The 12,687-nt window shown below is 37.0% G+C and overlaps 1 protein-coding gene across 4 annotated transcripts in view; it reads left to right on the top strand.

Annotated features, from left to right (window-relative positions):
* Nucleotides 1-8,204, top strand: part of OPA1 (OPA1 mitochondrial dynamin like GTPase) — a 58,785-nt gene extending 50,581 nt beyond the window's left edge. For all 4 annotated transcript variants that reach the window (XM_059822980.1, XM_059822978.1, XM_059822979.1 and 1 more), the window contains 2 exons: nt 5,661-5,738; nt 6,266-8,204. In XM_059822980.1, coding sequence (XP_059678963.1) covers nt 5,661-5,725 — 65 coding nt within the window. In that variant the 3' untranslated portion in view covers nt 5,726-5,738; nt 6,266-8,204. The remainder of the gene's footprint in view (nt 1-5,660; nt 5,739-6,265) is intronic.
* The last annotated feature ends 4,483 nt before the right edge of the window (nt 8,205-12,687 follow it).

Here is a 12,687-nt window from a genome sequence, read left to right as displayed (position 1 = left end):
GACCCTTTGACTGTCCATTCACTTCCCATCTGTTTTGCAGCCTTAAAGGAACAGAGGGGGCCCTCTACTTATAAATCTGTCTTTGCAGCTGATAAATGATGTTCTGTCTCTTTAAGGGCAGCCTGGGTGGTTTTGCCTTTTTTTTCTCTTAGAACTTTAGCTTTCCTTTTGGCCTCATCCAGAGGAAAATATGGTATGTGAACAAGAGGAAACTGGCAAAAAATGTGATGGGTAGTTTCAAAGGATTTTCTAAAATTCAGCAGGACGTGACCTTGCGATGATCAGTAAATTATAGTAGCTGTTAGGCTGTGGTTGTGTGGGACATGAGAAAGCACGTTGATACAGGTCTTGTAACTGCGTGGAAAGTCTGCTTTCTGGGGCGTTATTTGGAATGGCTGTGAGCATGCTGCCTCCGGCTGCTTCAGCAAGAAGTAAAGCTTTTGCATGGCCCTTAGAAAATCCAGTAATGTGGTAAAAAAGGCTGAACTCTGAAGAGATTTTTTTCTCCCTCCCTTCTCCACCTGACTGTTCATAGAGGGCTGTATACAACTATGGGGTTTGTGTCTTAGGTAGCCCTAAGCTAAAATTCAGCTCTCAATAGGAAACTGCGGATCGACATTTCCAGTTTTTAATGGTGTGCTTCTGGGCATTCTGATGAAATCTGACTACAGACTGAGCTTCCCTTTTTACTAGAGGAAAGATGATGCATTCACAGCAGTAAATTCAACATTTCTGCCTCTATGGTTAATTAACCGTAACATAGAAGTAGCACAGCAAGCAGTGAGAATGTTTATAGGCAAGGAAGGGATTAAGAAAAGAAGCAAGATTTAAAAAAAAAAAAAAAAAGGGGGGGGTGGACACGATGACTAAAGTCTAGGCACAATTCAGAGCAAAAGGAGTAACAACCATGAGCTTTATTAGTTGGAGGTAGAAATCACTTTAATGTAGAACAGGGGGATTTATAATGAGGTATTAGCACATCTTTATCGTGGTTATTTCATGCTGTAAGTTTCATCAAAGTACAAAATAAAGATGGATCTGTGTCCAGAAAGATTCTACAGTTTTCCTTGATGCTGCAGCTGAAATTTGATGTAATATGGGCAAACTTGTAAACAGGGGAAGGGAGAGCTTTTTGATTTGGCTAAAATACTCACGCAGTTTTCTCCCTGTTGTGGTACAGACAGAGATGAACATCTTTAAAATTCTGTGCTAAAACCATTGGTTTTTTACAGGTAAGTATGTATGATTTGAATGTCTCAAAATTCATTTGTCTTCAGAAGCATGAGCAAGACAGGTTTTGTGGGCAGAGGCCACTTCTGTTATTAAACCAATTAATGCAGTTGGAAAATATCTAGAAAACTTTTTCTTGCTACTTAGAGCATGGTTGAAAAAAATCAGTAATGTACTTTGCTTTTGTAATTTGTGTTTAATATTTTTTTGAGATTATTTCGCCTTACCTCAGGAGATTTGTTTGATAACTTACTTTAGCTGTTTGATTTTAGCAATGACTCCCCAGCTTTTGCACAGTTAATTAGTAGATAAGCTCGGCTATCTAAGGCAGCAATCAGTAAGCAAGCAGTCCTTGTAAGACTGAACTTTTCAGGGGTTTCCCTTCTGACCAGCTTATGATATTAGGAAAAGCAAACTTCATCTGTGGCTGTGTCTTTCTGTGTTCACGGTGTATCCAAATCCTCATTACAGATCAATTAGTCTGGTTTTGAGCCTTTCAGATTTAGGATCACAGGATTAATGAAAAGAAAATGAGTGGGATGCAATATCATTTCATGTGGAGATAAGCAGAGACTAGGCATGAATGAGGATCTCAAGACATCTGAATAAAGAATTTCCTTGTTCTATCAGTGAAGTTTTATGGGATATGGAGTGAGGATTATGGGAATATTCATGACCAGATCAAGAGGCATAATGAGTTGATGTATGAACCAGCTTATCTTTTAGGTAAACATGGGGTAAATGGGAAGTAGAATAGCCATTCATTGCCCCTAGGCCTGTGAATTTTACTGTTCTAAAGATGGAAACAAGGGTTTAGTTTCAGTTATTCTTCATTCATTTCATTTGATTTTTGATCGCTGTTTAACAGGTGCTGGAAGAATTATGTATTTGTAACTTCAGGTCTGCATTAAAACTGCCAAAGATCCAATGTAAGCGATAGTATATACTTAAACTTCTGCAGTTCTGTGTAATAACAGTGTAGGACTTTAACAGCCTTCTGTGCTATTGGAGCATTGTATAACAGTGGTGAGGTAGCTCAACCTGTTACAAAAATAATTTGCTAGCAAGCTGAATGCTTTTAATATGTGACTGGCTTGTACATGAAAAAACACAGTATCACAAAACCTAGAAAGAGCAACAGGTCACCTTTGTCTATCCCTTAATTTACTTACATAGTAAGTATTCTTATCTGAAACCCAAATGAAGTTCTGGGTTTGGCATGTTGATAAACCTTCCTCAAAACAAAATGTACTATAATGTACAAGTGTAAGTCACTAATATTTTGATCTAGGTGTCAATCAAAACCCTGCAAATGGGGGTACACAGCTTGTGCATTTCACAGAGGAGAGAACTTCCCCAAATAAAGATGGGTAACATCTGACTCTTGAATTTGTAACAATTAATTGTTGTTCCAAATGCAATATCACATGGTGCTGATGAAACTATGGGCAGTTATCCCAGAATTGCAGACCCTGCACTTGCACTCATTAGAAGAGTTCTGCCTGACCATTTATAGATACTGGTTTATTAAGATGTGTGTTGTGTAAATGCATAACTCTGCCATTAGCCTATTTAAAAAGTAAACCAGTTTAGCAGACTGCTTCTCTGTGCTACAGAATGGACTTGTGGGAAAATGTTACAGGTTGGCTGGGGTCTGCTGCTGCAAAAGGCTTTACTGCTGCTAAGAATACAGGGCATAGCATGAATAATTGCAGCTATTTGGCAGTCATTGTGACTGATCTTTTTTAAGAATAGCCAGCATGTTTTTTCAAAGTATTAAATTACCTCAAGACCTCATAATTATTACAGTTAAGCAATCATTTCAATTCAGTCCAAGTATAAAAACTAATAAAGTGCTCATAATATGGTGGCAATTTTAGTATGTCTGTTCTCTGAGCAAACACAGCAGATTCAGTATATTCTGGTGGAATACATATTTGCTATCCTGTTATTTTAATACGCCTAATCAGAAAATTAAAATAGATTTTGTTGGCACCAACTTTTTTTAAGGGTGAAATAATAATTACAGATTTTTGCTGATGCTATTAATTTTCAGCACTGGAATATTTCATTAGCAAGAGGTTGAAAAGGGAAAATATTTGCATTTAATACTGCTAAATCTGCCTGCTTTCACTGAGTCTAATGGCCTGATCAATATAAAGAACATACTTGGGGAAAGCATGTAGCAATTAAAAAAAAAAAAATCCACATCAAAAATAAAGCTATTGAAAGCTTTATTAAGAGATCTTCTTGATCGTGAGATATAATCTGCAGTTATCACTGGCAACTGCTGCTCATTTTGGAGAGTGAGGTCCAGGATTAATAATTTCCAAAAATATGTCAACTCTGTCCAAGATAATAGGACATTATTTCAAAGGCTAATTTTGTAAACTTACATAGAGCATCAGTATTGGAAGCCGAGCTAAGTAGTTGCCTAAATAAATGCCATAGAATTAATGTTTTCATTACATGAGAAGTTTATATACTGACATGCAAACAATACTCTTTTTTTATTTAAAAAGATAGTAATGAAAACACTTTGAATGTGCTTAGTAAGGAAAAGTGTTCGTGGGACTACTTTTTTTTTTCATTGGCAGCTTTCAAAGATTCTCTCTGCTGAACTGAATCGAGGATTTTTTTTAATTTTTTTTTTTCCTGATAAAAATCAGCTACTGCTGTTTCTTAACTTCCAAGATACAGCTTTTGCCCTGACACAGTCTGTAATCTTCATTTAATATCAAAGTACTTTAAAAAAACAAAATCAGCTGAAATTCAAGAAAATTCTTTGGTGTTTTCTTTAGGACCCAGAGCATGATTCAGCCTCACTGTACATCTGTGTTTGCAGATAAGGACCACTGGGGAAGGGGACACTGAAGTGTTGAAAGTATAAGTGGCTTGCTCTTCATCACCTAAGAATTGCATGATAAAATATGTTTGAGATTTCTTCATCCTCGTGTGGGCCATTTTCCATATTTTATTTCAAATGCTAACTAAAATTCTCTACTTCTCTTAGAACAGGACTGCAGGGTTTTGTTGTGTATTTATTATTATCATTATTATAATAATTACTCTAAAATGGATTTCATAACTGTCTGTGGGATTGTCACTTTGTTACTGGATGGAGCTTTCAGTTCCCTTAGCTACATTCTTAGAGCATTCTCTTTGGAGGTAACTTTTTTCCACCACTCATGCTTATGTGTCCCATTTAAGGTTAATTGTTTTATTTTTCTTTCTGTTTTGCTGCTGTTTTAGCTCAGCAAAGCAAGTTTGTAACATATGGTATGCTAAAGAGAAGAAAACATTAATAAAAGATTTTAAAAAAAAAAAAAAAAAGGCAGCTCAAACCTTGTATCTCATACAAGGGAATATACAGCTTTAATCCAAGACTATTTTTAGCTCGGGGAAAAAAAAATTTTGTGTTTATGCTCTTCTAACTTATTTTTGTCTGTCCTACTGCTCTCCCCCCATTCTTTCATATTTCTGAAGTGTGTGTTTTTCATGGCTATAATCACACACAGAAGGAGCTTCAAATGAGGATGTGGTGACAGAGAAGCAGGAAATATCACAGACTTTGTATTCCAGCTACGTTCTAAATCTTGCTTCATAAGCAATTCAATAAATCAAATAGGTTATATAATGACAAGTGTTGTATGGAATTGAGAAAAGAGTGGAAAAATGCCTAAACCCCTGAATTGTTCCAAATCAATGTTGCCTTTTCATTCTTAGTAACTATTTGTAGTTGTGTTCAAGTCATGTTTTTGTAGAGAAATAAACTCCCAGCTTTAGTATTTCTATAAAATAAGAAGCTGCCCACATCCATCTGGTTACTGCTGAAATGCAAGGAAATCAAGTGCAAGTTTTAAACATTCTTAACAGTGCGTGTGCCCTTTTGAATAGATGTCTTGAATATTGACGTTTGGTTCCCTGAAATTTTCCCTGCTGAAAGGGCACTAGCTTTCAACTGTTTTTAGAATGATTAGTAGTGTTTGTGACACTTGCTGTGAAGAATAAGGATATTTGGTTAAAAGAGAAAGGGACTAGTGGGCATTATTTAAAAGATAACAACTCCCTACATCTAACAGGTGTACAGTAATTCTACTGTGCATGATCTAATGGAAATTTTTTTAAATACAACATTTCTAGTATTGGATTGCTTTGGTAAACTTTTGAATTATTAAATTAGCATGATAATCATAAAATATGTTTGTAGAATTTCTTCAGATGGGACAGGGTGTCATTTCTTCTGATGTAGAAAAATGCTTGAAACCTTAGTAATTAAGAGACTAAATGCAGACGGTAATGTTGATGACAGCGTTAGGCTTTGTTCATGTTTGCAGGTTGTTTGGTGGTTGGTTTTTATTTTTTCCTTTGTGGGCATGTCCTCAATTAAGGAGTAGATATTTGAATGGTGATCTTATTAATTCCTCCAGAAAAAGTTCGGGAAATCCAGGAAAAACTTGAAGCCTTCATAGAAGCCCTCCATCAAGAAAAGTAGATTGTTCAAGCAGGTAATCATGTTTATCTCAAAAGATTGCTACAATTTTCTCATTTTTCAATATAAGATTATTAGCCATCTCTTTTAGATGCACATGTTTTCATACAGACTTTGTGAAAAATCCTTTTTGTTTTATTCCAGTGCCTGGCTGCTGCTGCTTCTTGCTTCTAATCTGCAGAACTATACTTTCATATCTGCTTGCAGCATAGAAGCTGAAACTTAGTAGAAATACAGTTACTAGCTAGTTATTCAGATATTGTGAAACACTGTAGGCTATTTGATTACTCTCAGTTCATTATTTTTATCTGTGTTAAGAGAAAGAAGGCATAACTAGCTGGAATCAAAATTAAGGGAACACTTTTCTTGTCTATAAAAGCATTTTGATTCTTTCGTTTCCTTAAAGGCACTATGAATTGTTAGCAGAAATACTTGCATTAAGGTAATTTCCAAATGTCTTCTATATTAATTCTCAAAAAACAAGCCGAGGTGCTGTCATATGTTTGCACCCATTTTAAAATAATCTCCTTTCTGTTTCAACAGCAACTTCACACAAGAATGCAGCCTTTTCCAGGATACCTTGCACAAAGAAGACGGAACAGAAATGGCTTTTGTGTCCCATTCTCTTTCCTATCTTTTGGGGAGCATCCTGAAGTGTTGGAGGAGAAAGAAAATAATGTTTCATGGGATTGAGAAGTTCAGTTAAAATCCACCTGCTCTTTTAATTTTTGAAGCTAACATGCACGTGACGGAAGAATCTGACTTGTGTGTCAATGAGATAGGTTGGGAGCTTGCTGAAGTTGTACATTTAAGGTGATTTTTCCCTGAAGAGAAAAAAAGCTTTTATTTTGGGGATCTGTCTTGTATGGTAGAGCTGGATCAAATTCATAAAATGATTTTATCTGTTGTCTCTTTCTTGCCTGCAAATGATCCTGGGAGTTTGACATAAAGTTTTAATATTTGTATGTACATTAAAACGCCCTTCTAAGTAATGCCATTTGTATTTGTTATGCTCTGTGTTGAAGTGTTCTCTGATCACTCTGGTACAGATTTAAAAGCATTGTATTGGGATCTTGAGAGGAAGTTGTGGATTTTGTTAAACTCCTAAACTCTTGAGAGGCATCATCCAAGCAATTCTTGTAGTGCTTTCAAGTGAAAGTACAGACTGCTGTTCACTGACACCTTAAAAGGTTTGGCTCAGGAAATAATGTCAGCAGCTGCTCCTTTCACCCGTTCTTTCCTAATATATGTTGTTATTCTTGAATCATAGCCGATTACATTTCACTTGGGATTGCACAGATTCAGATTTCCATGTTAACTCCTCCCTTCACCACAGGTACAAAGTAACCTGATTGAGTACGTGTGAAATGTAGAAGATACCCTGTACAATTCCAACTTGTCCAACCTCCTTAACTAAAAAAGGAAAAATGTAATTAATTTAATTTTTCTAATAGCAATTGTAAGACAAAAATCGCTCTTATAAGAATGTTGTGCACAAGGTCCTTCCACACCCACTCGATTTCTATCATTCAGTATAGTAAAAATAGTAAGTAGTCTTTCTTTTACTGCCTTTCAGTTTTATCATAGAAATGTCACTTTCAACAATTTAAGCATGATATAGGCTCTATCATAGGTGCCTGGTGATTAATCACCACCATATTTTTCTGCCCACACTTTGCCACAAGTGATCTGGATATACTTCTGTGACAGAAGATATTAGGCCTGAAACTGTTTTGCAGTTGTCTGATTATGTACGTTGAAAATTGACCTAAGTTCATTTTTCCATTTTGAAAAGGCTATTGATTTTGATGTGTGGCTATTTAAAAGAGAGGAATCTGAACATTTTCCAACAGATACTGTTTCTGTTTGCTCTCAGAGGAAACAATACAAAATTTGGTAAGATGTTCCCCAAATGTTCAAACATAAAATATTTAGTCAAGTGGACAAAAAGTTAACATAGAGCTATTCATAAAATGGTGTTGAAAGGTTAAATATTTCAAGGTAATCTAACTGAATGTTTTGGGATTTTCTGTTTAAAATTACTTCCTGAAAATGAGTGTTTGAGAATGGAAGAATGAAAAAATGGCTTGTATCATCATCATTCTCTGAAGATAACTTCAGAAATGTAAGTTTGCACAATTCTGAAGGCTGAGTCCTTAAATTGTATATCAAGTGAAATAAGTCTGTACTTGTGTTAAATCCCTCTTTGTAAAAAACAAACTAACAAGAAAACCAACAAAAAAAAGAACTTTTGCATTTACCTAGAGATCACTGTTTGAAACTTCTGTGTAATGTAAATGTTGCAAAATGTCACATCCAGTGGCCCAGCATTCATCTCTTTTAGTGTGATGTTCCTATAGTTTTAGTTCAGACTTCTCCTGTGCTGCTCATCTAAGACTTAGCATGATGTATTCCATGAAAACTAGGTATTTATTGAATAAAAATGTAACTGAAGGAATAATAAAACGTTATTACAAATGTACTGATATGCTCTATTTCACCATCAAGGATATATTGAACCTAAACTGAGTTATGATGTATTTCCAGTGCTAAAGTTTAGAGAATTTAATTTTCGTGTATCTTAAATATAACTTAGTAACTCTTAACAATTCTATTTAAAAAGTTGCAAGAGATTTCATCACTTCCTCAGTTGAGAAATGTTGAAATATGGGATCTCTAAGTCTGACCCAGGGCCCCTTGACTCGGTTAGAACTCTTTGTTCTTGGTAGGATTTGGTCCTGGAGAAGTCTATGGGATATTTTTATGTCAGTGAAGGTGTTGCCATTTGAACTCAGTCTGTGATGATACCTCAGTGGTTTTGCAGAGTTGCAGCATGAGCGGTTTTTTGACTATTTGGAATGTGTTTCTAGGTGTTGAGGTGGTTTAGGAACTGTTCCAATTACGCTTCCTCACACGGCTGGGATGTACAGTGGTGAAGATTACTCAGATATTGGGGTACCTCACCAGAACTTAGCATGTAACGCTATCTGAAAAAACAGCAGCTAATAAACTAGCGTCCCATATTTTCCTTTTACTTTCATTTCCTCATTGAAGCATCTGACTAGAGAACTCCATTGACTGAGAAGTAGAAACCTGCCCATTTCCGAAGTCTGGAGAGAAAGTAGAGGTTTGACTACAGTTCTGATTACAAACTAACATGCTAGACTAAACTACCGTATTTCCAGTTACTGCTGTCTTGTGTACAGACATGGTTCTTGATGCTTGATTTCCAGGCTAGGAGACGTTTTATGAACACTCTCTGATCACCTACATAATGGAAATCAATATATTTTTCTGTAGAGCTTAATAATTGGCTTAAAGGAAAAAAAAAAAAACTTTCATCTTGACGTGAAGATTTCAAGCAGTCTTAAATCTTGAAGGATTACTTTCCTTGGTAGGATGCCCTTGTAGTGACTTACCATCTCCAAGGTACTCATTTATTTTAATTTTTATGTCAGTTTAGAGCTATTGGATCCTGTTCTGTTTTGTAATTAGTTCAGTAATCCATCTTTCCTTGTAGAAATCACAGACCATGATCAATCACTTGCTAGTTTTTATTTGCTAAGAAAAATAAAATGCATTGTAAAGCCCTTGCAAGATAGGTCCTATGTAGTGAGATAAAGCTGTAGTTTGTCAGAAGTGCTGTATGTTCTATATGGCTGTGATCACAGACCTTTTACAGAACAACGCTGTCGTCAAGAATTTTTCAGTATAAAATACTATACAGAAACAAAGGGAAGAATCTGAAAGGATACAACGATTGTAATAACTATGCTGCGGTGCTGGAATGGCAAACCCATGCATATTTCTGTGTATGCAAATCTTGCTTGCATCTGCCATCACCTCAGTGCTGTAGCGCATCAGAAGGTGAAATTATCCAAGCTGTTGTTCTGTAAGAAATTCTAAAAATCACAGGCATGGTTTTAGTTTTGACTGTAGAAGTGATTCAGGAAATAGTTCTGAAAAGGCTTCTGGAATGGCTTGTGAAACAACTCTAGAGCTAACCTCCGAAACTGTTCTAGAAACCTTTCTGGAAATTACTCTAGATAAGTTTCTTGGGTTGGTGCCATCAATGGGCGAATTTTTCCAGAAGCTGCTCTAGAAGCGATTGTGGCAGTAAGGCTGAGAGTTGAGTCTAGCAGCTATTGTAGTGTTTCTCAAATTGACTCTCAGTGGTGTTCTAGGCATGGTTCCGGAGATGAATGGCAGGAGACCCTGCCATTGACTGTGGGACTGATTCTGGAATTGGCTCTGGGTGCTGTTCTAGAGCCAATTCCAGAAGTATTTCAAGCCATTTCTGCTGAAAAGCTGTTTACTGTGCATAGCTACAAACGGTTGTGTGTTTGCATTGTGTTTATTTGCTGCTGTTGGATGTCTGTAGGGTCTAAGAGGGCTTCAAGAGCAGTGCGTCCTGACCTGTGTGGTAATTTCATATTCTGACTTTAAAATGGATTTCTGAATTATCCTTGGTAGTGACAACCAACAAGATGAGCTTTGTTCAAGTTTTTCACCCAAAGGGCAACGATGAACTTTTTGAAGGTTAATCAGAGTGGTGCATTTATTAACAACTTGGGTTATACCATTCCTAATATAGGGGAAGATGTGAAGTTTGAATTAAAAGGGTATTTTATAATAAGTTTTATAACAGAAATAACTTAAGTGTTGTATCCTCTTCAACACTGTAGAAACTTTTTTTCAGGAAAGAGCTGGGCATCACTGGACAAGACTGACAGCTGCCACATCCTTAGAACTGCAAAGGACAAGCACGTTCTGTTTGTGCTCTACTACTGTCAACCTTACCATTTGGAAATGACATAAACTCTACCCTTGACTGAACCTATACATTCATGTTTCATAAAGGAGCATCTCTTCCAGACTGCTGGAATACAGTAGATTGCACAACAAAAGCCTCTTTAGATCTAGAAATTATTTCGCTACAGAAATCGTAACCAAAGATGATTTTCACTTCCATTTCAAGCAACTGTTGTCTCTTTGCTGGCATCATGAAATAAGCGTTAAGGTAACAGTATGTCCTCTATATTTAAGAACATTTGAAGCAGCATTTTGCCTCATCTCCACACGCCAATTGCCTATGGCTTTTGATGTTTAGAGATGGAACATTCATTGCAACCTTCCTTACAATGAGTCTGTTCTGGTTCATGTGAAAATCAACATCCTTTTTTGTGTTGCTGCCTGACAGGATGCTACAATACTATTAGCATTTGCAAAGGGTTTGCTCCGTCTAATAGTGCAACCCCCAGATCACAGGCTGCTCAGTTTGTGTTTCTCTATTATGTGAAAGACACAAAGAAGCTGAAGGCTGGCAAAGGCCTGTCAAATCTTGTAATGTAGCGAGCGACCCCAGAGCTTCATTCTGCTTTATCTCACCCCTTGTTCCCCATCCCACCCCTTTCCTTGAATGGGCTCTGAGGTAGGTAAATGAATTCAGCGGTATGGTAGGCGGATGATTCCTTTCTGACCTCATTCCTGTACCATTTGTTTCCAGGCTTGTTGGAGGGAAAGGGACATATCTGAACCTTTTGTTTCAAATAATTTTCTTGCAGGTTGGGAAGTTAATGCAGACCTTGTCTGAACTTACCCGAGCGGAAAGTGTTCTGGGTACAAGTTGTGACACGCTTGGTCCCTTGGAATTGCCAGATTAAAGGAGAAAGCAGTGAATTGGAATTCTTTCAGATTTGGCATTGCTTAAACACCTGGACACCTTTTTTTTTTTTTTATCCCCCGGTGTGCATGTGTTTATATCCTCTCTCATGCCTTGAAACATCTGTCTTAAGAGCAGACAAGAAGCAAACAAAGAACAACCTTTGAACAGCCAGCCCAGTGTTATGTGTTTTAGTTGGGAAGAAGTTGAGGCTGAGGCAAAAGCTGAGTACAGCATATATTAAACAACAGTGGATTGTAAAGGAGTATTTCAGACCTACCTGAAATTGGCCAAGCACTTCTTAGGTTTGAAGAGAGTCATGTTGGTTTGTTTAGGGATTGATATTGGATCATGTGTTTGATGGTAGGGAAAGCAATGGTTTCCTGCATATCAGGACTGAATCTTAGGAGCGAGTTGCCAGAGCTGTGCATCGTTGAATATACTTTTGTAGAAGGAAGACTGGAGGAATGCAACCAGCAGCAAAATGTGAGGTGGGAATACCACCACAGCTATCCTGAATAGCTGTAAGTTTGCCCTCTGAGCTGTCAGTGCCATGCATGGTCATTCTTACCTCCTGAGTAATAGATTCCTAAGGCGTCAGACATAACACAGAAATATTACTCCCTCCAGGTTTTAATTGTACATAGCAGTAAGTTTGCAGTATCTGAAGTGTAAAATCATAAGTAAACAACAACAGGAACCAGTCTACATTATTTCATGTACATTATTTCACTCTCAATATTCATGGAGGTGTTCTGCTGAAGAGGAATGTTGTGGATAACTTGAACTGCTACAGCAGCATACATCTGGGAGGAAAATGGGAGATGCACAACAATCTCCATCTACTTAGCCCAGTAGAAATCTAGCAAGAGGCCTGTGTATTGTTCGGGCTCATCACTTTGTGTTGCATGTATGCTTTACAGAAGGCTTCCATAAGCCAAAGCAGACATTGGGACAAATCTGCAAGAGCATCAGGCCTCAGAGTTGGTATGACAAACACAGACATAAAGGGGATGAAAGAGGATGGTCATATCGCAGGTAAGGGTGTTGCCTTAAAAAAAATGTAGATATAGTAATGATTTTATGTTGGTGGACTATAGCTTGAAAGTACAGACATAAAAGATATTGTCTATCATATTAATGCCTGTGCATATTAACATATTTTCTGCATGCACTTACAGAACTACATGATAATGACATGTTATGAAATAAGTAGTATTAAGCCTGAAAAGCAAAATTCCACATCCTGCACAGATTCAGGGCATCCCCAAAGCAAACTCTGTGCATGCTTCGTTTATGATTC

This window comes from Gavia stellata, chromosome 11, assembly GCF_030936135.1.
Source record: "Gavia stellata isolate bGavSte3 chromosome 11, bGavSte3.hap2, whole genome shotgun sequence".
In the NCBI taxonomy this organism is placed as follows: domain Eukaryota; kingdom Metazoa; phylum Chordata; class Aves; order Gaviiformes; family Gaviidae; genus Gavia; species Gavia stellata.
The sequence above is the reverse complement of the archived record's forward strand: the minus strand, read 5'-3'. Positions and strand labels throughout refer to the sequence as shown.